The sequence below is a fragment of the Podarcis vaucheri genome, assembly GCF_965113315.1.
Source record: "Podarcis vaucheri genome assembly, chromosome: 2".
NCBI classification, from domain to species: Eukaryota; Metazoa; Chordata; class Lepidosauria; order Squamata; family Lacertidae; genus Podarcis; species Podarcis vaucheri.
Genome location: NC_138760.1, coordinates 50,256,580 through 50,282,735, shown reverse-complemented (window position 1 = coordinate 50,282,735; position 26,156 = coordinate 50,256,580). Strand labels below are relative to the sequence as shown.

General features: G+C 44.5%; 2 protein-coding genes across 3 annotated transcripts; one reads left to right on the top strand and one right to left on the bottom strand.

Annotated features, from left to right (window-relative positions):
- The first annotated feature begins 639 nt into the window (after window positions 1–639).
- Window positions 640–6,029, top strand: NUDCD2 (NudC domain containing 2). Its single transcript, XM_082213161.1, has 4 exons — window positions 640–909; window positions 3,656–3,704; window positions 4,979–5,130; window positions 5,686–6,029. Exons 1-4 carry the CDS (start codon window positions 721–723, stop codon window positions 5,767–5,769), a joined length of 474 nt encoding a protein of 157 aa, XP_082069287.1. The 5' UTR covers window positions 640–720; the 3' UTR covers window positions 5,770–6,029.
- Window positions 6,030–8,668: 2,639 nt separating this feature from the next.
- On the bottom strand, window positions 8,669–18,651 carry CCNG1 (cyclin G1). Of its 2 annotated transcripts, none has more exons than XM_082214759.1 (7): window positions 17,736–18,651; window positions 15,549–15,812; window positions 13,590–13,843; window positions 13,110–13,188; window positions 12,921–13,019; window positions 11,217–11,412; window positions 8,669–10,379 (listed from the first exon to the last, which is right to left on the bottom strand). In XM_082214759.1, exons 2-7 carry the CDS (start codon window positions 15,810–15,812, stop codon window positions 10,369–10,371), a joined length of 903 nt encoding a protein of 300 aa, XP_082070885.1. In that variant the 5' UTR covers window positions 17,736–18,651; the 3' UTR covers window positions 8,669–10,368. The 2 variants fall into 2 exon arrangements, with proteins under 2 accessions (XP_082070885.1, XP_082070884.1); XM_082214758.1 differs by having other exon boundaries at window positions 8,669–10,377; window positions 17,868–18,651.
- Window positions 18,652–26,156: the final 7,505 nt, after the last annotated feature.

Sequence of the window (26,156 nt, the reverse complement as noted above, 5' to 3'; positions counted from 1 at the left end):
GGCAACGCAGAGCTGGAAAGGTGAGGAGAAGCACCAGAGCAGTCGCAAAGCGGGACGGCTCAGAAGCCAGTCCCCTGGCCTTCCTCCCAGGAAGGCGGGCCAAGGGCGACGCAGACTCATTTAACGGCTTCGCTCTGCGTAAAGGGCTCTGACGTGGAAATCTATATACGGTCTGGGAGGCGTCAGCATACGAATTCATCGCATTGTGTTAAGGTCTCCATGCACAGGGAAAACTCTTCCTGTATTCCACCCGTTTTCGTTGTAATAGTCTGATTTTAACGCGCGTGCTCCTCTTGAACTGTAGGCGACAGGTGTAGTTTACTGATCCAGTTGCAGGTATCCTAAGCGCCTTTCTTTCTGAGCGCCTCCAGCGGGATGCATCCGCGCATCGTCCGGGGACGCATCCTGAGTAGCGAGCGCATTCCACAAACGAACACAATGTGCATTTCAAATCAACGACAAGAAGCCTTTCCAAACCTGAGTGGCTGGCTGGGGTTAGGTACAAGTTTATATTCTTCCTTATTTGTAGAACATTGTTTTTTAAAAAAGACTGTTCTTATTTTTTCTAGCTCTATGGGCAGTGAAAAGCTGGCGGAAGTGGGGCACTTCGAGGACCACTTCCGGGGACGGGTTGCGAGGCGAAGGGACGAGGGCGCATGCGCCCTTTCCCCAGCGCTGGGGTCGTGGTGGGGGGCATGAGGCGAGGCGCCCGCTGAGTGGATGTCGGCGCCGTTCGAAGAGCGCAGCGGGCTGGTGCCGTGCGCCACCCCCTGGGGCCGCTGGTACCAGACCATGGAAGAGGTGTTCATCGAGGTGGACGTGCCGCAGGGGACCCGCGCCAGGAGCGTCGAGTGCAGCCTCAAGAGCCGCCACCTGTCTCTCTCCGTGGCCGGCGAGGAAGTGCTCAAGGTGCGGGGAGGAGGCGGGGACCAGGGGCGGCGACTCCGCGCCCAAGCGCACGGCTTCCCCCAAAGGAATCTGGAAACAGCAGAGCTAGAGTTCCCAGCGCCCTTTGTGACTGCAAGTGGGTTGGGCGAGATGGCCTTCGGCGCCCCTTCCAACTCGTTCAGTCCTGTGGCTCTGCGGATTCTTGGGAGGAAGCCATGCGCGTTGGGAGTGCTTTTCAGTGCATGGTTGCACATATTTCCTTTCTTAGTCTCTTGTAGTAAGGCTTGCTGAGTCATAACTATGAGTCTGGACTAGATCCAGTGCAGGGTTTACATATAAGCTAAACAAGCCATAGCTTAGGGTCCCGCTATCTTGGGGGGCCCCCAAAAAATTAAAGGGGAAAAACACTGGATGTACATTTCCAAAATATAAGATAAAAAACAAATAAAATAAAACCTACATACAGCAACAGTGTTTTGTGTCCTGTAGGCTCCTATGATGTAAGTTATGTGCCCCACCTGCTAGCCTGCTCCTTAAAATATCACTGGTTTGCTCATTTCTACAGTCATACCTCAGGTTAAAGTTGCTTCAGGTTGAGCGTTTTCAGGTTGCATTCTGTGGCGACCCGGAAGTAATGGAACAGGTTACTTCCGGGTTTCGCAGCTCACACATGCGCAGACACTCAAAATGACGTCATGCGCAGAAGCAGCGAATCGCAACCTGTGCAGACGTGGGTTGCGTTCTGCTCAGGATGCGAAAGGGGCTCCGGAACAGATCCCGTTCACATCCAGAGGTACCACTGTATATCAATTACTTTGATAAAATACACATTTTGTGTGCAAATGGCTTTAGATGCCTATTAGGTCCATAAATTACCATATAGCATATATTCAACACAAAAAACAACCACAGTTTGTTGTTGACAAAGGACAGCTGGACAAATAAATGGACCCCATTACCTTCATTAGCTTAGGGCCTCATCAAACCTAAATGTGGCCCTGACTAGATTATTGGTTCCCAACTTCTTTTTGGCCATGCCCCACCTAAGCATCTCTAAAATCCTGGTGCCACTCCCCCCCCCCCGACATATTATTATTATTGAAAATGTGAACTCCTATTCACATGGAGGAAGCCTGGAAGGCCATTATGCTAATAACTCATTCTCGGATTGCCCCCCTTAAAAATCAAATTGTCACCCTATGGGGCGTGTGCCCCACGTTGGGAACCATGAGACTAGATGATCCTTGTGGTACTTTCCAACTCTACAGTTCTATGATTCTTCTTTCTCTAGCTCCATAGTCTACCTCCCAAAGCTAGTCTGGCTGCATACTAAACATGTAACTGCCTCAGTTCCTCTGGTGTAAGAGGAGACATTCTGCATCAAGGCAAAAGGTCCATCTGCCTTGACTCAATGGAAAAGTGATCAGTTGATATGATGGGAAGAAGAGTTTCTGGTAATGGAGTTATATTGTGAACCTCCCTGAGATTTTGTGATGAAGGGTGGTATATAAATGAAATCAAATCAAATAAATAAGCTATTCCATGCCATTGTTGTGCATGTGAGCCATCACTTACTATTTTACTATTATTTATTGAATTTATATGCCGCCTGATACCCAGGGGTCTCACTTGATGGTAAGAGTCTTCAGGTGATGAATATGCATGTGTCAAACAGGGCCTCTGCCCATTTTATTGGGCATTTGTGATTATTTGTGCTCCCAGTGGTATCAGAGTGGTTATTTGTGATCCCACTCTCAGTACTGTTTGCACCTGCAAAATGGTTTGGGGCAGATATACTTCTTTGTTTCCAATCAGTGCATGTCTGCCACTTCCTTCTGAAATCCTGTAACTTTTCATACTACTGATGCCCCAAGTTGTCTTTAGTCCTTCTCTTGTCTCATTCAGGAGTGTACATGCTGACAGCAATAATGTGATAACATTGGGACAACATTGCACAACACCTAATAAACTGGAATGATCTATGGAGGATCCATTTTTAAATCCACAACAATACACTGTTATTGCATCAATGACATGTTGCAGAATGCACCCTCAAAACAAAGAAACAAACATATACTGTCTCTAAAGACCCGAGTCTTTGAAAAAAGAGCTTCTGTCTATCCAAGAGGAAAGTGAGTGTGGGAGTTTGGTAGTATCCTTGATCTCTTTCCTTGCTGCCCCCTACACTCTCTTAACAGCACAGGTCTGACCATATGTACTCAGAAGTAAATGCTGTTGAATTAAGTAGGCCTTTCTCCTAGGTAAATGGGGTCAGGATTTCAGCCTTAGCCATTAATGTGGTCTGAGCCTTGTACTTGCAGACCTATGCACCTCATTAGATTTCTGCATTCCTTTTGTGTGAGCAAGCATTTGCCTGCTTCATCACATGTGGAAAGTTGTAAGATTCTGCCTTTATAGATTAATTGAATACAATTTCATGAGAAATAAAGGGGTTTATATTCAGTTTATATTGCACTATTGGGATGTTGCACACATAATAGAATCCTTGCCAGCTGTATAATTAAAATGGCAATACCAGACAAGGAGATTGAGTCCCTGTAATTAAACAAATTTACTAAACTAATTAACAAGTTGTTGTTTTCTCAAAAAATAGACCAACTCCAACAATTATCATTTACTTACGTGCAACACAAAACAAATGGTATTTCTGGAATCAGCTTAAGAAGTTTGAAGATTTAAACAAATGTTGTTGGTTTACAAATACATGTTACGACACGCTTTTTAAAACAGTTACTATTTCTTTCAGGGTAAGCTCTTTGATTCTACAATAGCGGATGAAGCAACATGGACACTAGGTAAAACCTTTGTTTAAGTGAACTTTTGGGAGGCAATTTAGTTTCTTTGTTGAGTTTTCTTCCCGGTAAAGTTAATGTTTTATTTGTGGAATTTGCATGGGGTTTTCATCCTTCCATGCAAGGACACAGGAAGATTCACACGTGGATTGGCAGAGCCCTGTTTCTCCCTCCCCTCTCCTGAACTGCCTGGGGAGTGGAAGTAATGGATGAAATGAAGTTTCATACCGAAACTGTTTCCAGAATCTTTCCACTGTTTTAGAATGCTTGTTATAAATTGTGGTTGCGTTTGCTGCCCTTCAGGAGGAAGAGCTGGATATAAATTCAACAAATAAATAAAGACTGTGCATGCTTCCCATACACCCAAACAGCTTCCCTATTATGTTATGTGAGTTCCAGTTACTGCCTCATTTGGCTGAGCATAGAGATAGTTGGATGAGGTCATGATAGGCAGGCACAGACCTCCAATTCCTCATTAAGGCCTGTCACTCATGCATTGGAGCTAAAGGAGAGCATGTGGGGCTGTTACTGCATCTGCATGTGGAAGGTTTGTTTCTGTGATGTTTGTCTTTTATGCAGAGGTCCACAAAGGCACTCGACAGCTTGTTGCTGGGGAGAACATTTTATTTTTATTTTGCTCTGGTACAAGCACGAAAACAGAAAGAACTCTCACCTCCTTCTATGTATGCCTAAAGAATTATGCTTAGAGGAATGGCAGGTGTAGTGAAGCTAGAGAAATAGAACTATCTTTCTTCTTCCTCTCCTAGTTCAGTAAATGTTTGTCAGTCCACAATATTCCTGCAGAGGCATGAAGTTTGTTCTTATTAAACGATTTGTGTACCACCTTACAAGCTTCAGTCACCTGGGAATGTGTTAATGTGATGATAAATCTCAGAATCTCTGACAGCAATTTTGCACAGCCAAGCTGTCTGTCCTATGATTGCTACTGTTAATAATTGGTCATCTTCCATCGATCTAAGTGCACTACACGGGGGTTGGAGAACCACTGCCCCTCCCAAGCAGGATGTCCATTGATATCAGAAGGTAGCTGACCCCTGCAGCACACTAACCATCAGTCTGAAGACGAAAAAACTTAGTCACAAAAGGAAAGCTCATTCATTTGGTGTTGGCTCCACAAACACTGTGTGTAATAGTTTAGAGAGAGCATGTGCCTTTGCTTGCTGGTCAAAAAAAAGGAGCTGGTCTAAATGCACGCAAGTTTCCAGCTGTTGTGTGTCATCTTCCTCTCTTAAAAAGCACACTTCTTTAAAAAACAGAGGACCAGAAACTGATACGAATCGTCTTGACGAAAACCAACCGGGATGCTGGAAATTGTTGGAGTTCTTTGCTTGAGAACGAGTATGCTGCTGATCCTTGGATCCAGGACCAGATGCAGAGGAAGCTGACGCTAGAAAGGTTCCAAAGAGAGGCAAGTCCGGGGACATCAGTTAATGTTTGTGGCTATGTATTTGAACCAAGATTTGTACATTACGAAAGCAGGTTATTGAGACGGATCCTGAATATAGCCACAGTGGTATATAAACTATCTAAATAAATGAACTAGTGGTAGTGATCCCACGGACCATATTCCCAATGTCCCTAAGTTGTGCCAGCTCTATCCTCTCTACACCTGACATAGGAGCTGAATGTGCAATGCTCTGGACTGGGGCAGAACAGGTGGCAGAGAGGCAGGGATGTTGGGGCGGGGTGTGCTTCCTGCACAGTTTAGGGAAGAGATGGAGAAGCTATGGCCCTTTGGATGGTGTGACTCCCATGAATCCACAGCCAGTATGGTCCGTGGTCCTCAGGGATAATGGAAACTGCAGTTCAGCAAGACCTGCAGGTTGGCCACCCCGGGTTAGACCTTTAGACTAAATGCTTCTTTTAATTTGCAAAGCAGTTAGCAAATGCTGCAAGTTAATCTGATGAATGGGTATAAATGAAATACTGCTTTTTTGCATGTGGTTTTTTTTCCTCTTCCCAGAACCCTGGATTTGACTTCAGTGGAGCAGAAATTTCTGGAAACTACAGCAAAGGAGGGCCAGATTTCTCTAGTCTTGGAAGATAGTTGTCTCCCCCCCCCCCACACACACACATGTATTCCCTTGAACTCAAGCAAAAATGTTGTGAAATATAAATTGGCCAAAGAACTCACCTGTGAGAACTAGGCTTAAAAATAGTTCACTGCTTGTTCTCGATAGCTTTTAGATCACTGAACGACAATAGGCTTTTATTAAAATTGTGCTAACATGGTAATGCTATGGCATATACATAGTTCACAAGTCAGTACTATATGTATATCAACAATAAAAAACCTATAATAATGCTGCTATTATTATTATTATTATTAAAACCCTGCCAGCTGAAAGTTATGTTGAAGAACTATAGGGTGCATCATTCTTTGGAATAAGAATACTACTTCCCATGTGCTCCTGGCTTTAATTTTGACAGAAAACTGCCAACATGGCAAGTTAGTAAAATGAATTTTGAAGTGATGTTCTATGTTGTGATATAAAAAAGCACGTTCTTTTGAAGGCTGGGTAATTAAAAGCAGATGTGGCATGCTGTTGCGATTCTGTGTGGCATCCACTTAGTTGACCCAAGCACAATTTGGATTATGTGGAAGTGCCTGTAGACCCAGCTGTGTACGCTAAAGTGTGGTGTACAGGTAGCTCATATCTTACGTGAGGGTTCAGTTCCAGGGCTTCATGCATAGGCACAAAAATGCATAAAGCCAGGAAGCCCCAGAACCGACCCCCGTGCAAGGTGGAGCACTGCTTACCTGACTTTGAGAAGGCAGCGCAAGGGCTCTGGGATGCTGCAAAGGCTCTTGCGTCGCCTTCCCAAAGCCAAGTCAGCCCATGATTGCAATTTTGTGTGGGTGGTTGTGGGGAAATAAATAAATGGAGAGCGGTTTTCTTCTGGTCTTTCTTCCCCACCCCACCCACACAAAGCTGCAACTGTGTAAGTGAAATAAGCGTAAGATGTGAGTTACCTGTAATTAGAGTCTCCCATACTTTCGTGCCAAGTTCATTTGTAAGATAAACCCTGAACCAAAAGCAGGAAGCCAGTCAGCTGCAGTCTTGGGCAGAGTAACCTTATAATATTCTTCCTGGGCCTCTACCCAGACCAAGCCAGTCATCATTCCAATGGTCTCTCCACAAGGCTGGTGGTGGTTCTGGCTTTGAATCAAAGAACTGCCTCGCATACAGCCAAGAGTTGTGGCATTCCCAGTTGGGTTTTTGACTTCTAGTATTCGATGAGGGTCTGGTGCTGTAACTGCTTTAGAACACAGGAAGAGTTTCAATAGGGTTTGCCCTGCAGCTTCCCCTCTTGCCATTTGAGAAACTCCAGCCCAAAATGTCATTGGGCATGCAGATGTAGCTGCAATATTGTGTTGCTCTTCAGCTCTTGTCTGTACAGTACTGCACACAAAGCTTTAAATGTTTGTAAACATCTTTTTAAATAAGAACATAAAGTGTACTTCTTATGCAGTCAAGAAATGGTATGTTAGAACAGTTGCACCCCATTCTAGAACAGCCGTGAAGAACCTGTGGTTCTTCAGATAAGATACTGTTGGGCTCTAGCTCCTATCAGCCAACATTGCTAATTGTCAAGGATTATGGGAACTGGTCCACCATCAACTGGAGAGTCATAGGTCCCCCACCCTAATAGACAGTAAGTGCAATGTCCTTTTGTTTCCTGTAGTCATACCTTGTTCTCAAACGCCTTGGTTCCCGAACAAATCGGCTCCCGAATGATCAAAACCCAGAAGTGAGTGTTCCAGGTTTTGAACGATTTTCGGAAGCCAAATGTCCAGCGCGGCTTCCAATTGGCTGCAGTACGTTCCTGCAGCCATTTGGAAGCCGCGCCTTGGTTTTTGATTGGTTTCAGGAATGCATTGTTTGAGAACCAAGTTATGACTGCATATGCACAGTGAAATGAATACAGTCATACCTCAGGTTACGAACGCTGTGGGTTGCGCGTTTTCGGGTTGCGGACCATGCCGAACTTAGAAGTACTGGAACGGGTTACTTCCGAGTTTCAGCTCATGCACGGAAGTACAAAATTACATCATGCGCAGAAGTGCCAAATCACGTCACGCGCGTGCGCAGACTCAGTGCTTCAGGCTGCGAACGCTGCAGGTTGCGAACATGCCTCCCGCTCGGATCATGTTCGCAACCAGAGGTATGACTGTACACTTAATTGTAGTTGTCTGGTTACCTCCTTAATAGTGTAGGCCTTACATCTTTCTTTAAGTTCCCTGCGGAGGTAGTAATTTTGATGTTTGAGAAAGTCAAACCTTTCCATGAACTAGTGTATACCAGGGGTCTGTAACCTTTAAGACAAAAAGAGCCACTTGGACCGAAGGAAAAAAAAACTGGGAGCCGCAAAACCATTGCGGCATTTAAAACAGTGGGGAGTGTCAGGGCACACAATGCGCCTCCTCCCCTCGCTAGTATCCGCCCCGGAGCCGCGTCAAAGGTGTAAGAGAGTCACATGCAGCTCCGGAGCCGCAGGTTGCTGACCCCTGACCTAGACAGATGCTTACCACTCAATGACTAGTTTTGATTTTAACTCCCTATAGTTGTTTAAGCATTTTTAAATCAATGCTTTTATTCCCCTCCCTCCCCCCCCGGGGGGGGGGACATTTCAGAGCTTAACTTCTCAGTACACATTGTGTAATTCCATTATTACTGTTTTACACAATCCATTTACAATTTGAAACACAGTATGGGGAAGAGGCTTAGAGCTTTTGGCTTATGCAATTTCTCATTTACACATTGCCCTCTGCAGGACTTCTATATGCCCTGCTGCAGAAAAAAAAGGACAGGGAGCTCTTCACCTAGTCTCTACTCTTCGGCTTCAAATTGTGCACATGGTTCCGTAGTATAAGAGGCATCTTGTTCTTTTACTTAAAGCTAATTACCTGCGGGATGCAAGGCAAAGAAATTCACTTACACTACTCCGTTTCAGTATGCTTTATTGAAAGGTACACTGTTTCTTACAAGGCATAATGGCACTTGTTAACTAGTTGCAGCATTCCCTGAATCACATGGAATAGATTTGTAAATTCTCTCTACATATCCAGATGGCAAAAGGCACATGTTAGGAGATATCAATGCATCAGTAAGTATCATGGTATGGTCACTTGGAAACCAGTGGCTCAAGGAAACATTCTATCACTTCATTTTGAGTAGCTTGTATTGAGGTAGAAGTTGGTACTGAAGTTCTAGAATACTTTCTCACAGAGAGTTTCAGCCAGCAGCTTTAACACATGTAGAAATGACAATATATGCATTTAGACGAGGAGCTACATTCATTACAGAATAAGTTACTAACCCAGATGACAGCTGGAAGACACCTAGACTAGAAGTGGATGCCATTCAGAGTAAGTAATGTAGAGGTGCTGATTCAGCCCAGGTAGGAAAGCTACTTTTGATGTACAGTGGCACAGGGCTTCAGTACATCATTCACAGCCATATAGCAAAAGTGCACTAAGCATTACTTGGCTTCGTACTTCAGGAGGCGTTGTGCTCCCAAGTCCTCACTCCCAAAGGCTGCTATTTCCGCATTCAAGTGGTCATGATGCTAAATACTTAGCTCATGTTTTCTTCCCCACCTCAGCTGTCCATTTCAACCTTCCAATACTCATCAATGGTAGCTAGTCCTAACTGGCTCACACTGGCATCAAGGGGACCTTTGGTGGTAAAATCCAACTATTGCCACATTATGCAATCTTCCTCTAGAAACACTTTCCAGCTTAAAATAAAACAAGCCTATGTATGAGGTTTATAAAACCAACCTAACACAATGTTCTACTGCAATCCCCACCTCACATGCTTTGACCAGTCACTATTGTGTTCCCCAAGATGTACTCCAGGACTGCCTTTCAGACTTTCTACTTCCACACATTTTAAAACTGTTTAACTCAGTACAGACTTTGGACGAAGTGTCTCAGACAGCCTTTCTATTTTTAGGTAGTGCTAATGTCCCAATGCTTGACCTACATTCTTACCTCAGCTTAAGTGTCAGTGAACATTGTGAAGTTTCAAACAGTGTTTTTAAAAAAGCAGACATTAAGCAGCATTTACACTCTGCTAGAATGTGCAGTGAAGTGGTGCTAGTCACATTATATATTTAAATGCTTTACTCCTAATACCCTGGTGTTTAAAACACATTAAAAACATCATAGTTTAACTCAAACACTTGCAATACCCATCTGATTCAGTCCTGGCACAGACATATAATCCAGTTCCATACTTGTAAAGTGCATCATTATTTCAAGAAGTTTCAGAATCCTGGATTCAGTTGGGACATTAAAGTTTCACTTCCTTAAACATGGTCTGAACATGTTAAAAAGTTTGTGTAGAAATGTTTAGGACCAAACACTAATGGTAGTATGAATTTCACTTTCCTCCAGAAGTCAGAATGAAACACTCAAATAGCTGCCATTTGTGTACGCTTTAGGCCCAGGGATCATTCTGTAACAGTATCTTCATTCTTCATCATGAGGGGTTAAAAACAAACACTACTGATATAACAAGTAGCAACATTTTAAAATAAGCATGGATACTGGTTTTCAGTAGGGTTCAAGATATATCCAGCTGATTCTCTGCTCCAATACAAAAGGAGATCCTAGCCAAATTTGCACTCCCATCTTCTCTTATGGATTCTCTGTAGTTAAATGAATAATAAAAAAAAATGTTATTGCAAGGTAGAAGTAAAATAGTATAAGTTGATTTAATCAGTACTGTACAACATTCAGTTCTCTCTTTTTTAAAAAAACCCACTCAAAATCACAAATAATAACAAATAAACAAGATTCTTCTGAATCTCTAGACTTCTCCCCTCCGTAGGTTATTTGGTTAACCTTTTCAACTGCATATTATAAATCCTCCTAATTTTTTAGTCGTCCGTTGTATCCAAAGTTTATGTAACATAACAAGAGTTACAGTGGTACCTCGGGTTAAGAACTTGATTCGTTCTGGAGGTCCGTTCTTAACCTGAAACTGTTCTTAACCTGAGGCATCACTTTAGCTAATGGGGCCTCCCGCTGCCGCTGTGCGATTTCTGTTCTCATCCTGAAGCAAAGTTCTTAACCTGAGGTACTATTTCTGGGTTAGCGGAGTCTGTAACCTGAAGCGTCTGTAACTTGAAGTGTCTGTAACCCGATGCACCACTGTACTCCAGGGGCAGACTGCTTTCCTACTGGCTACTCATTTGCTCACTTTTTGTGCCACTTGTGAGTGCTGTCAATATTTAAAGAACCTTCTTCCCTTCCTCCTTGAAAAGATCAGGGGTGGAGCAGGTATGAAGCTTTGATATTTAACTAGCACCGCTGACCTAGCCACACACTATGACACAGAGTGAGAGAGGGTCAGAAAGTATTTTAAAAATTATGCCTTGAACTTCTTCTAAACAAATCAAAAGTTACAAGAAAACCCACATGCCATATAGGCAACTTATTTAAAAGTGATTAAGTTACAGTTTTACAGAATCAAATTTACTCACCTTTCAGGAAACCACTTTCTGGGATCGTGGGAAGATGGGCGATTCTGTAGTAACTGTGTTTTAGCTGCCGTGCCGTACGGCCGGACACAATCCATTTCAGCTTCTGAACATTTGGTTTGGAGCACTTGCTTGAGGAGTATTCCAAAAGGCACTTGGACACAAGCTCTTTCCAAAAAGACAGCTCTCTGTCATTTATCTGCCAGAAGCAAGTTGGAAAATAAAAACTAATCAGTGCCACTGAGAAAGCAGCAAAGCTTTGTTTGAAAGTCAGGTGTGTACTTGGCTTTCATGATAAACACTAGGAACCAAGTAAGCTGTTGCGATTGTCAGAAAATAACATACAATTTGATCTGCCACCTGATGAATGCTCTCCATAGGGACAACATGTCTGACACCATCACCGTCAGTTTTTAGGTGCCAGGCTAAGATATTTTTTATTTACCTAGGCCTTTGGTAGTTAAGTTAGATTTTACTGTGATGCTCATATTTTAGTAGGGTAGGGTAGGACTTAATCTTCTTTCTGTGTTGCTGGTTCATTTTAGGATTTCTGTATAATAAATTGTTAAATTTCAGGCTTTAAATCAATTTTATCTGTAGTTTAACTTGCTAAATTGAATTGGGGGGGAGTTATAAAGCAGCTAACAAACAACACTACTGCAGGTGGTGACCATTCTGAGCGGGGGTTCCGTTCCTGACCCCCACATGCACGGGCAGAGTCCGTGGAAGATACTCTGCCCTGTTACACCTGCCAGCACACCCATTCTAGCCTCTTCTGGGTCCAAAAGGATCTGTTCATCAGCAGTTGCACATCAGCTGGACGCGTGCAAAATGGTCACCGTCTGTACTAACAATAGTAATACCCTTAAGCAAGGTTTCACCACCACCCTGTGTATCAAGCTCTGACAAGTTTTGACATTCTTATTCACTTAAGTCTACACTCTGCCACCTGACAACTGTCCAAACCAGGTAGTACCATATCCTGCTTCCCCAGGGAAAGATCTGTATATCAATAGGGGGTTGGGCTAGCAGATCTTTGAGATCCCCTCTAACCCAGTGGTTTTCAACCAGTGTGCCGTGGCACCCTGGGGTGCCTTGAATGATGGTCAGGGGTGCCATGGGCAACACTGGCCTCTGTCGCTCTTTCCTTCTCTCCCTCCTCTGATGCCCTCTTGCGTCTCTGCCTCCCAAAGGATTGCACAGCTGTTTCTTGCAGCAGACCTGACTACAAGCTCCCCAGATGAATGGTGCCTCTGGGGCTGGCCAGCGGGTGCTTTCCAGGCCCCTGTGGGGCAGTGGGAGGAGGCACCTCTCTCCTTGGGGCAGAGGGGGCAGCTCAGAGACCAGGGACAGCAGCAGCTGCCTGGAGGACTACCAAGGAAAGGAGGCTGAGGGAACACTCCACAAGGGAAGGCGTTTGAAAAAGGGTGAGGGGCTGCCAGCTCTGCAGGCAAGGGGTGACATAACTGGGCTCCTGACCCCACAGAGCAGCTACAGAAAGAATGTAGTTGCTCAAGGGAGCCGTGGACCCCAAAAGGCTGAAAACCTCTAGGATTCTGTGGGATCTAATCATGCTGAAAACCAAAGTAGACAAAATCATTCATTGTACATAGTCTCTTATTAGGCAAGAGGCTCTATACATTAACTCAAGGCTGCTGGAAACAAAGAGATCTAATCTTCTGGACTAAGCATTTATCTACTGCCTACCTTGGAATGTATTTGAAGGTGTTCTATGGTGCCCTCCAATTCTGGCAGTTTTTCTTCTTCAGCTTCCAGGACCAATATTGCGAGCGCCAAGACAGATGGCTGAGGAACAGACAAAGCAATTAAGATGGCAATCAATCCTCTCCAGGTCCTGCAGAATATCTTCAAGCACCAATCAATCAAGATCCTTACCTTTGCTTTCGAAAGAACAATCCTGCAGTGACACGCCTTGAGCTGGGCTTCAAGTCTCTCAAAATTAAGATGTTTCTTCCTGTAAGAAAGTGAGACCTAGTTTAGTAGAGTCTCGTCTTTGCACACAAAGTTTACATGGCAAAGCTAACCTTACTAAGCTTTGAACAGCTACAGAAATTTTAGATCAGTTTAGTAATATTCATTTTTTTATTTCTTAAACCACCAACTCATTCATATATATATATAACACATTATAAAACTATGAAACCATAAAATACAGAAGAAATGAACAACACCGAATCAAATTATCTAAAACCAGTTTTCAAACCAGAATCATTTTCAGCAGGTGACAAAGTATCAAAATGCAGGTGCCTCGGATTTCACTCTCCACTGTTCTCAAATTCCATCCAAGCAAAGACTTCCACTCCGCCTAAACGGAACTGCCCATTCCACACATGTTCTAAAAGGAAAACTCTCTACCTTTCATAGATTAGGCTGCCATGTAGGACGGAGTGATAAAGTTGCAAAAACTGGAAGGCAGTCGTTGCTTTCACTTTACCACACAGCTTCTCTAGAATAATCTCCTCCATTCTCATCAAGTCGGAAACTGTGAATCGGTACTGGCTTATTCTAATTAAGTCGGTGGCTAATGGAACATTCCTCTCGTCTTCTGTCGCTTTCACTGCTAGGTAGAAGCAGCTTAGCCCTACACAGCCCAAGTGTTTTGGCTGTACCTAGAAGAGGAAAGACAGTCAGAGATTCAGGGTTTTTCTTTCTAATGTGCAATTTCATTTGTTTTACTCTTAGGCTGCTAACAAACAAAAAACCAGGAAGTAAATACCACTGTACTCAATGGGAGTTAAGACTTCACACCACAGGATTAATGAGCTACAAGTCCAACAGTATATTTTTATATGTGTAAGATTAATAGGCAGCTAGATGGTTTAGGACAGCTTTGGGCACTCCTGGGTCAGATCTATTAAACTTCAGGATTGACTGGTAGCAACCACCAGGGGTTCCACATGGGAAGCATTTCAGGATCTAGCTGGGAATTGAGCTGAAAACTTACACATGAAAGGCAGATGCTCTGCCATTAAGCTGTGCTTCCCTGTAGAACTTCCAAAAGTTCTCCCCCCACCACCTGCAATTAATCATCTTAACTTCCTTGAGTGGAAAGTTCATTCCAGATATCCTTGCATAAGCCTGCAGCCATCCCTTAAATAGAAATGCATGCTCAGTTAGCTCTACGCTTGGGGAAGCAAGGCAACTATTTCTTGCTCCCCAAGCACCCACTGTCATATACGTGTCTCAAATGTTTTAAGGCTATTCAAGTTCAGTACAGATAACCCCTGCCCTCTTGCAGAAAGGGCAGTCAAGAAAGATTGTGTATGCCTGGCACACAGCAGTTAATTGCTTAAATACTTTTTATTTCTTTCAAAAAGGTACTATTTGTTTGTTTGTCTGACTGACTGACTGACTGCTCCTAAATGTCCCTTTCTGCAATTCTACAAGTTTTGTAACACCCTCCACCCAACCTGGAAATGTCCTTTGAAAATTATTTATTGATTGATTGATTTAAAAAGACAACCCTGAATTTAATAATGAAAATTGACATGATAGACGTGATTAATAATAGGGTGGAGAAGGCAGCTTGAGAATTGGGTCTTGCCCCCACCCCCCTGCCATATGTTTAGGATGAGTTGGTCATGATCAATTTGGTGCTTGGCCCAAAAACGGTATAAAACCCCTGTGCTAGATGAACACATTTGCTTTTTGCGGTGGATGGAGCAACCACTACCAGCAGTTTGGGACACTCCGCATAGCTCCAACAAGGCAACAAACACACCAGAAACAGAAGGTCCTGTGTGGGATACACTTTCACCCACAACATTGTTCAAACTGCTCAAAAACAAGGTATTGTGTAAGTTTCCCCACTTGTGATACACAGCATCAGCCTTGAATACTGAGACCTCAGAATTATATGCATTCTGCATTTTAAGGGCAAGCACAGTCACAGCCTCACATCTCTCTTCAAGGCAGCTAGCAAATATACAAGAGACAATACAACTGGTGAAAGAGAGGTGAGATTAAACTTGGCATGCATGTTCAAGACACAGTTATGCATTTCATGTTGAAACCCAATCTCTACTCCTGGCTCAAGAGGCAGGAGCAAATGAAGCCTCTCAGGCATGTGCTTTGATAGTGTTTAGTCTTTGAATGTGTTCAGAATTGTGTGAATCAATGAGACAAGGAGAAGTTTATGATGCTCTGAACCACTGAGACCTCCAAATCTGAATTCCAGTCAAGAGGATTTAAATAGCATAACTGCATGCATGCATGTTGAATTGAATGCAGCACTCCTTTGCAGTCAAAGACTTTAAAGTCCATATGGTTACGAAGAGATGAATGAGCCTACAGCTTTGTTGTTCCAAGACTTACCTTCATTTTTGACAGAAACCTGTCTAAGTAATTCACTGTGAGAGAAAACGTCTCTGTACCAAAGCCAAAGAACTGAATTAAACTAAGCAGGTCCTTCACTTCAAAGTCTCGCAACCTTGCCGTCATCCGGAGCCCATTATCGTGAGCAGATTCAATTATTCTCAGGCCAGATAACTTTGGCTGACATCTTAACTCTTGATCCAGTAACACACTCAGCTGCCGCAGCAATTCCAGAGTCTCACTTGCTGCCAACATTTCAATCATCTGAAATACAAGACTTGGGTCAGAGCGACTGCTTACAGCATAGCATTTGTCTGCAAATTCACAAAAGGAGCACATTTAATCCTGCCAAGGTAGATCATCAGATGCTATAGTGGAACAGCTAAGAAGCATGATGTATTGCCTCATCTTAAAATAAAGCTCCAAAAGCCACTTTTGATGAGATACTGCAAAATACAGGGGTAGAGAGGGAACAGGTGGACAGTAGTGCCAACAACCCATGTGGACAAAATCAGAAGGGAACAGTCAAAGTGGCAGGTGTTGCATTCTGCTAAAAATGGGCTGAAGTTTAAAAGGTTACAGACATCATATGCGAACACTATGCATATTCACATCAGAATTTGTGGGTGCTCTCTCAAAACAGGCCTAAAAAGATCAAATCCCCAGAGTTAAGGCAATCTTTGTCAAGTCCACAGACTCAACTCCACATAGGAGCCGCAGAAATTAGAGGGTACTGTGTGAGTCTCAAAGCCCAAGGGATTGTTGACAATCTCTTGATATAAACAAAAGCAAGACAACTGGCACGCTAATGCTCCCAGCTACAATGTGCAGACATGACTGCTTTTAGGCCACATCACTCCCTTTTAAACAGGCAGCAGGGGCCACAACTGGGTTGGAGTTGAAGATCGGCCAGGAGGGGTTGCTAACAGCTGCTAACTGGATGAAGGGCATCCTTTCTAGCAAAGACGTAAGGATTTACTGGTGAACCTCTTAATGCATGGGCATATGTTGCCAACCCCCAATGAGTTAGCAATATTAGATTATTGCAACATGCTCCATGTGGAGCTGCCCTTGGATCTGGTCTGGGAAGCTTCAGCTAGTGCAGAATGCTGCAGCAAGACTGTTGACAGGATCATGGCACAGGTGTTGAAAGACCTGCTCTGGCTTCCAAAATGCTACCAGGCCAAGTTTAAGGTCCCTGTACTAGTGTGCAAAGCCCTTAATCATTTAAGCCCCAGATGCTTTAAGGACCACCTTGCCCTGTAGTGCTCCTTGGATGAGTACTATTAAGGCCACAAGCATCAATCAAGTCAGGAGTACCTTCAGTGTTATAGGCCCAACTCTGGGGAACTCTGTCCCATAAGTAGTTTGGGGCAGGAATTGGCCCTTACTGAGTGTCAGACGCTTGGCCAAAACTGTTTCATTTCCGGGGGACTTTGCACTCTGAATGCTTCCCAGATATTTTCCTTATTTTCCTTTTTTAACAATATTTTTGATTGGTTTTTAAACAGTGACATCAATACAAAAACAAGAACTAAAACAGTTATCCAGCAGTACATCTAATGGCTTTTGTTCTACCCATTGAATTTAGACATAAGCTTGCACATCCCTTTTATGAGATTTTTAAAAGTTTTAAATGTTGCATATATTTCTATTCTATTGCTGTAAGCTGCTTTGAAACCTACATGGTGAAGAGCGGTATGCAAAGCTGAAAATAAGCAAACAACATTTAAGTGAAGTTACAAGGGCTGGCCTTATGATGAGGCTCTGGGCTCCCTGAATGTAAAACATGACCATCAATGGGCCACCTGGGACCTGCTGCTTCTGCGACTATACTCCCTAATTTCAGAACTGAGTAGGGGACCCATGAAATGAAAAGTGAAATCTACACTTTTATATGGAAATCTAAACATGGGTCTCCCTCTCCTCTCTCCCTCCCCCCCGCCCTTCTTTTCGTTTCTGTTCCATCTGCGGCCCTTACAGGTCTTCATAGTTAAAAAGCAAAGAAAACCTTGCAAAAGCCTAAGGTCCGCCCACCTCTTGCGCAGCGGCAGCACCTTCCGGCTCTGGGCTTTGCATGCCCGGGCTTGCCCTTTTCCTCTCAATCTCTTCCCTCCCCCCAAAAAACTGGTCTTATGCGTCAGAAACAACCCACCTACCCATTGAAACCCCTCGCCTGTCACCTACCTTGTGCCCCAGGAGAAATGAAAACCAGGCGATTGGGAAGCGCGGCTGCTGCTGCTCTTGCCCACGAAGTACGCGGAAATAAAAGATTTGCACTAAAAACAAATAAACTTGTAAACATTCTACAGGACTTACTCTTTCTAAAAGCAGCCGTTTATTTTAAATAGCATTAAAAAAAAGAGAGCAAAGATCAGGTCTATGCAGAAATAAGTTCTTCCATTTCTTTTCCAGCCCTGCCTTTTCCTCCTGCTGTTGCAAATACCTTCCACGAAGCTCCGCCCCTCCGCATATGTATAAAATGATCGCTCTCTTTCGATTGGTCGCTACTTTGACCTGATGGGCGAATCAAAGCTTCTCGTTCAGCCCCGCCCCCTTGGCAGAGCGAGAGAAAGCCCATAGAGAGAAAGGGGTAGAGTTGTGCACGAGCTCCGGTATCCCGTTTCACCTCGGTTACCGCTGGTCGAAACTTAGTTGGCTGGCCTGGCTTTGCGTAGGTTAACCAGGACTGCAGACAGGCTACAGAGAGTGAGGCAAAAAAGAAAAACCCCACTACACAATCATTCCTTCAATAAACCTGACTGCTAAAGGGATTTCTGCATTAAGGACAGAGGATTAAAACCTCTGGAAGAAACTTGTAAGCGGCTGTAAACCTAGTCGCTATCTCATATGACGATTGTTAAATATATAACGTAATGTTTGCACGCACTGAAGTTTGAAAAAAGGTTTGGGTTTGCAAAGTAGGGAAGTTCGTATTAGGCAAGAGAGGTTTGTCTCTAGCAAATGCAGCAAGGAAAGGCTGGGCGTTTCAGCCTTTAGGCTAATTGACAGGACCGGCACAGGTGAGACAACCACCCCTAGAGGCAGGATCCATAAGGACAACAGATCCTTTATCGCCCAACCCCTTGTTCCTGATGTAGATATTCACTTACCCCAGGGGTCTGCAACCTTTAAGACAAAAAGAGCCACTTTGACCCGTTTCCGAAGAAAAAAAACCTGGGAGCCGCAAAACTTGTCATTATAAAAATAACTTTTTTGTCACTTTTTTATTATTTCTTTGTTTGACCCCTCAGAATTACTCCTCCTCATAGAAATAAATGTTAAATTAACAAGTTACCTTTTTGTGTGTGTGTGTTCTTCACTCCCCTTCAAAACAGTGACCAGCGTACATGCCCCCTTTCAATGCAGTGACCAGCGTACATGCCACTTACAATGTAGCAGGCGGGTGGGAAGGTGACGTCGGGACGGTGCGTGACTAACGCACGCACCGCCCCCATGTGACGTCACAGCCAGTACAGTGCCCGCCACAGTGGGGAGTGTCGGGGCGCACAATGCACCTCCTCCCCTCGCTAGTATCCGCCCCGGAGCCGCGGCAAAGGTGTAAAAGAGCCACATGCGGCTCCGGAGCCGCAGGTTGCAGACCCCTGACTTACCCCTTCTTTCCTGGTAGCATAGGTTTAGCCAGGGGGCTGGAAAGGGGCAGCTGCTCCCCATTATATCAAGTAAATAAATAAATACATAGCTAAAAGTAGAAATCGTCAGAACATTTGAAACCGAAATGCTCACTGAGATACGACGACCTCCCTCCCTAGCGAGCATTTTCCTAGGGTCTGCTTTTGTTACACTTATGCATGCATTTCATCCTTCATTGCAGTGTGTGAGCTATTCTCTGCAGAACATCAGAATTTAGGATACTACAGCAGTGGTTTCTAACTGGCTATCTCTCTTGCTCAGCCATGCACCACTTGTACAGAAGAGTGGCCATTCACTACCTTGCAGAGAGTAAAGACTTGGCTAAGGTCCACGGGGGGGGGGGCATCTCAATGGGCTATATTTACAGAGTGTGCATGGAAAAATTGCATTGGAAAAAGGAGGAATTTGAGAAGGAAGTGCTGAAAAAGTTTTAGTTTAGATTTTGTAAAAATAATATGAAAAAGGCATGTATTTTGTAATTTTGCAAAATGTAAACTGCATGAAACATACTCCCCAATGTTAATATTTTAATTTAACTTCCTAGTTTTCAAATAACTGAAGCTTTTGACAGACTGTTCTGATCACTTGGGGTCAAAAGAAAGTACAGTGGTGCCTCGCAAGACGAAATTAATTCGTTCCGCGAGTTTTTTCATCTAGCGAATTTTTCGTCATGCGAAGCACGGTTTCCCATAGGAATGCATTGAAATTCAATTAATGCATTCCTATGGTCAAAAAAAGTCCAAACAAAGCCAAATTTGGTACAACAATAGTTTACTAACTGCTCTTTAAAGTCACACATACTTTAAAGAGCATTTCAAAAATTGAAGGAACAATAAATTAAGTTTCTAAACATGACAGAAAAACATTTAAAAATCCACAAAGTGTACTGTACATACATTTTCTAAGACTCTGGGGGACCACTCGAAGAAGGTTCCTCTTCCACTCTTTGCTTCTTGCTGAGGAACCTGTCCATGGTCTGCTGCTTCACCCGCCTTTTCAGCAGCTCCCTGAGAGGCAACATGACCGTCGTATGAAAAGTGTTCGCTTGGTCATGTGCCACGTGCTTGTTAGGGTGGTGCCGCTCTGCAAAAGCCTGCACCTCCTTCCACTTCTGGCAAATGTCCCTCAGTTCTTTGGAGGACAGCTGTTCCTCAGTTGCTTCCTCCTCTTCCAGCCAGGCCTGCTCCTGCGCAATCTCTGCCTGCAGTTCAACCAGCTCCTGGGTGGTCAGCTCATGGTCGTGCTCCTCCACCAGCTCGCTGACGTCCTCCTCTGTGACCTCCAGGCCCATGGTCCTCCCCAAGGCAACAATGTCCTGCACCACTGTTGACTCTGGTGCATCAGAGTCACTTGGTGCCACACAGTCCGGCCACAGGCTGCGCCAAGCGCAATTCAAATTTCTCTGGCTGATCCCGTTCCAGGCTGTGGTGATCATCTTCAAGCAGGTGACGATGTCGAAGTGGTCCTTCCAGAATTCCCGCAGGGTGATGGTGGTGCAATCAGTCACCTCGAAGCATCGCCTGAAAAGCTCCTTGGTGTAGAGTTTTTTGAAATTGGCGATGACCTGCTGATCCATCGGCTGGAGCAGTGGCGTGGTGTTAGGCGGCAGGAACATGATGTTGATGAAGCTGAACTCCTCCAACAAGTCCACCTCAAGGCCTTTAGGATGGGCAGGAGCATTGTCCATCAGAAGCAAAGCCTTCAGCGGCAGGTCGTTGTCCAGCAGGTACTGTTTGACAGCAGGGCCAAAAGCAAGATTGACCCAGTCCACAAACAGAACACGTGTGACCCAAGCCTTGCTGTTGGATCGCCACACGACACTCAGCCGCTCCTTGTCGACCTTGTGTTTCTTGAAGGCCCGTGGGTTCTCTGAGTGGTACACCAGCAGGGGCTTGATCTTCAGGTCGCCGCTTGCGTTGGCACAGAAGAGCAGGGTCAGACGGTCCTTCATGGGCTTGTGGCCAGGCAACTTGGCCTCCTCCTGTGTGATGAAAGTCCTTTTGGGCATCCTCTTCCAAAACAGCCCAGTCTCGTCGCAGTTGAAGACCTGCTGTGGAATGTAGCCCTCCGTCTTCACAACCTCAAGGAACTCCGCTGCAAAGTCTTCAGCCGCAGGAACATCAGAACTGGCAGCCTCTCCATGCCTGACCATGCTGTGGATTCCAGATCTTGCCTTGAACCGGTCAAACCAGCCTCTGCTTGCCTTGAAGACTTCTGGCTCGCCTGAGGTTCCTGGCTATTCCCGGATGAGGTCTGCGTGCAAGGCCTTGGCCTTCTCACAAATGACGGCCTCAGTCACTGTGTCCCCTGCACACTGCTTCTCTTCTATTCAGATGAGGAGCAACTTATCGACCTTCTCCAGAACAGCTGGGTGGTTCTTCATGATCCTGCTGACTCCCTTGGCTGCATCAGTCACAAGGATCTTCTCCCTCATCTTCAGGATGGTCCCAATGGTCGATGGGTTCCTGCAGTACTCCCTGGCGATGTCCGTCACACGCATTCCACCGTCGTGCTTCCAGATTATCTCCTTCTTCATTTCCAGTGTCACCTTCTCCTTTTTCCTCTCGCCGGCCTCCGCAGCAGCAGTCTTCTTGGGTCCCATGGCAGCACAGCTCTTACCTTCGTAAACTCAGAAAAAAAAGGGGGGGGATCAGCAATTCAAACCCAGAACCAAGTCCTTGAATTCCAAACACCCAACCCAAAATCCAAAAAAACCCCCCAAAAAGTTTTAAAAGTTTAACTTACGAAATGGCTGCAAATCACCAAAGTCTTCAAAATCCTGAAATGGCTGCAAAAGACGTTTTGGAAAAGCTTTAAAAATCACCAAAGTCTTCAAAAACCTCAACTGTTCCCCCAGCCACCCACCCAGCACACAGAAATTGCAAACCCCTCCCCAACTGTTCCCCCAGCCCAGCACACAGAAATTCAAACCCAGAATTTTTTTCAAAAAAAACCAACATGGCCCAATGGTCACAGAAAACCATAAAAATGCAGAAAAAAACCACACAAGCTCCCAGATTCTTGCAAACCCCTCCTCAGCTGTTCCCCCAGCCACCCAGCACACAGAAATTCAAACCCAGAATTTTTTTCAAAAAAAACACAACATGGCCCAATGGTTACAGAAAACCATAAAAATGCAGAAAAAACCACACAAGCTCCCAGATTCTTGCAAACCCCTCCTCAGCTGTTCCCCCAGCCACCCAGCACACAGAAATTCAAACCCAGAAATTTTTTCAAAAAAAACCAACATGGCCCAATGGTCACAGAAAATCATAAAAATGCAGGAAAAAACCACACAAGCTCCCCAATTCTTGCAAACCTCTCCCCAACACCAAGTCCTTGAATTCTAAACACCCCAACCCAAAATCCAACCCCCCCTCAAAAGTTTTAAAAGTTTAACTTACCAAACAGCTGCAAAAGAAGTTTTGGAAAAGCTTCAAAAATTCAGCAAACTCTTTAAAAAGCTCAAAAAGTCCACTACACCGTGTGCAATGTGTTGCTCCTCGAAGTCAAGTCGCAACTGCACCTCTTCAAGCAAAACACCCTGGGTATTAATGGTTTTACGAAAAAGGAAACAAACTTGCAAGACGTTTTCATCTTGCGAAGCAAACCCATAGGGAAATTCGTCTTGCGAAGCAACTCGAAAACGAAAAACTCTTTCATCTTGCGAGTTTTTCGTCTTGCAAGGCGTTCGTCTTGCAGGGCACCACTGTACAGTGGCACCTCGGGTTAAGTACTTAATTCGATCCGGAGGTCCGTTCTTAACTTGAAACTCTTCTTAACCTGAAGCACCACTTTAGCTAATGGGGCCTCCTGCTGCTGCCGCGCTGCCGGAGCACAATTTCTGTTCTCACCCTGAAGCAAAGTTCTTAACCTGAAGCACTATTTCTGGGTTAGCGGAGTCTGTAACCTGAAGCGTATGTAACCTGAAGCTTATGTAACCTGAGATACCACTGTAATTTAAACAACTGTTGTTGAGACATTTCATTCCAAATCTGTGAGACAGAGACAGACAGATGATGATGATGACGACGGGGGGGGGGGTGTCCTCTCCCCCCCCCCATAAATCCTGGCTATGTCCATGTTTTATAACAACCCAAGTTTCCCAACTGGAGTTACCGTATTTTTTGCCCTATAGGATGCACTTTTTCGCCTCCAAAAATGAAGGGGAAATGTGTGTGCGTCCTATGGGGCAAATGCAGGCTTTCGCTGAAGCCTGGAGAGCGAGAGGGGTCAGTGCGCACCAACCCCTCTCGCTCTCCAGGCTTCGGGCAGATATCCGCAAGCCTGGAGAGCCCGGCGGGAATTCCCGCCGGGCTCCCAAGGCTTGCGGATAGCAGCCTGTTCTGGGGGCTGGGGTCGGGGGAAGCTCGGGCTTCCCCCGCCCCAGCCCCATGCATGGGGAAAAATATTTTTTTCCTTTATCCCCCCCCGCCCCCCAAAAATAGGTGCGCCCTATGGGCTGGTGCTCCTTATAGGGTCAAAAATACGGTAACTATTGGTCACTGGTTGTCTGCATGTGTTTTCCATCCTGCTTGCATATATAATAAAACAAAATTAGATCATTTGAAAGTTGTCTGTCTCTGTTCCTTTTCATAATACTTTATGTTTATGTGTTCATTTTTACCATCAAGGCCTGATAACATAGCAGTTTAGGTTTTGGGACCATCTAAATTTTGGCAATATTAAATATCACAGCAATTAATAAAAAAGTTTACCTCAAGTCCTTATGTATTGTAGTTTTGGTATGATAATAAAAAATAAGTAGCAAATCCAGTTGTGGGTCTGATTGTAACAATTGATTATTTTTATTAATTTCTTGAAATATTATACAGTATTCCAAAATGTTGCAATTCCCTCACATGACCACCACATGGGAGGGGGGATATCTGCTCCCACAGTCTCCCCAGTACAGAAGGGAAAGCGTATTATTATTTATTCTGTTTATTATGTGGGGAATAAAGGACCAGAAGAATAAAACTCTCCGACTCTGGCACAGATTTTAAAAGGAAAAGTTTATTGAACCTTCATCCTGATTCATTTACACAAAGTTTGTAGGGAGGTTAGATAACGTCCCCTTGATGCAGAACGAGACATGTTAAGGACGGAAATAACTACAAATAGCACCTTTTTTCTGGATATCACTGGTATCCTGTGAAGGCATTTGGCCCTGCAGTGGAAAATGATACGATCTGACTGAGACTGCGAAGACTGCTGACAGTGCATAGTCTTTTACAGGCTACAGTTGTGTAGGGTTAAGCCCTCATTCTCTTCTTTGTAGGAGAACGACAGTATCTTAGAAGGCCTCAGGAAAGAAGAGTCGACTAATGCTGAAAGTAGACACAATGAAACAGCTGCACTCCTAAAGTAGCAATTCTGTAACGAGCAGCTGTTGATTGCATATAATTTTGTCTTTCAGCTGTTAAACACCATTTATGGCTTTCTTTTCTTACGTTGGAGAGAGTGCTATTTGCACCGAAGAAGTTTAGAATCGAGCACAATTAAGTTAAAAGTTATGCATACATTATCTGTTCCGCTTCCTGAACTGAATGTGTGTGCCTGTGTGTGTGTCTATTAAAAACACTGCAGGATAGCAATTCACCTAATTAATGGCTGCTGCCTGCCTGGATGTTTCCAGTTCAAGGTACTGGTTTTGACTTAAAGAGCTCTTTATGGCTCGGGGATCCCAATATCTTCTGGAATGCTGCTTCTAATATGAACCTTCCTGGACACTTGGGTGTCCAGCCAATGCCTTTTTCTGGGTCCCTCCATAGAGACAGGCTTGGAGGGTAATGGTGAGAGAACAGAGGCTTTCAGTTGTTACACCAGGTAAAGACTTAGGGCAGGATTGTTGCATGTGCAGAACAGGACGTCGTGTGCTTCAGATGGGCAGTGTTAACTATACCAATACAGTAGGTTGGAATGGGAGTTACAGCTACCATAATCAGATGTGGACTGGGGTTGACATATAGCATTGAGGTAAGCAAACACACTACCTGTTAAAGGGGGAAACTAGTGTACTACTTCCTCTAGAAAAAGCCCTTATTGAACAATGCTTCTCAGAGTCAAAGTGCATAAAAGGTAAAGGGACCCCTGACCATTAGGTCCAGTTGTGGCCGACTCTGGGGTTGCGGCGCTCATCTCACTTTACTGGCCGAGGGAGCCGGCGTACAGCTTCTGGGTCATGTGGCCAGCATGACTAAGCCGCTTCTGGCAAACGAAAGCAGCACACGGAAACACCGTTTACCTTCCCACCAGAGTGGTACCTATTTATGTACTTGCACTTTGACATGCTTTCGAACTGCTAGGTTGGCAGGAGCAGGGACCGAGCAACGGGAGCTCACCCCGTTGCAGGGATTCGAACCACCAACCTTCTGATAGGCAAGTCCTAGGCTCGGTGGTTTAACCCACAGCGCCACCCATGTCCCATCAAAGTGCATAGGGGTGTACTTAAAATGGTATCAAGACTGAGCTTCTCAGTAATGATCTGCCTTCTTGATAAACCAATGGGTGATTATATCCTAATAATCAAATCCATGGAAATTCTTGCTCTTTGCTATTCATCTGCTAATGTCTCCTAAACTGATGTTTAGCAGGAAACTGATGAACTATATTGCCAGATATACACTGTGAGTGAAAACTGAGGAAGACGTGATTCTCTTTCCTTCCAGGTCAACTGCAGGTAATGAGGCCAGGATCATATGTTTCTTCTCTTCCATGCTTGCCTATAAATATCAGTCAATGACTCTGCATGGGGGACATTTCCTACAAAAGGTCAAGTGAACACTAGGAAGGAGGGTAGGGACCCAACGCTGCTGTAAGGGTGCTGTGTACTCTGTACCTAAAAGAACAAACAAACAAAAAACCTCCAACAATTTATGCAACAATTCCACAATCTGTGCAAGTAATGTAAATTAAGCTAATTGGTACAGTTTCACATATTTTGTGCAACTC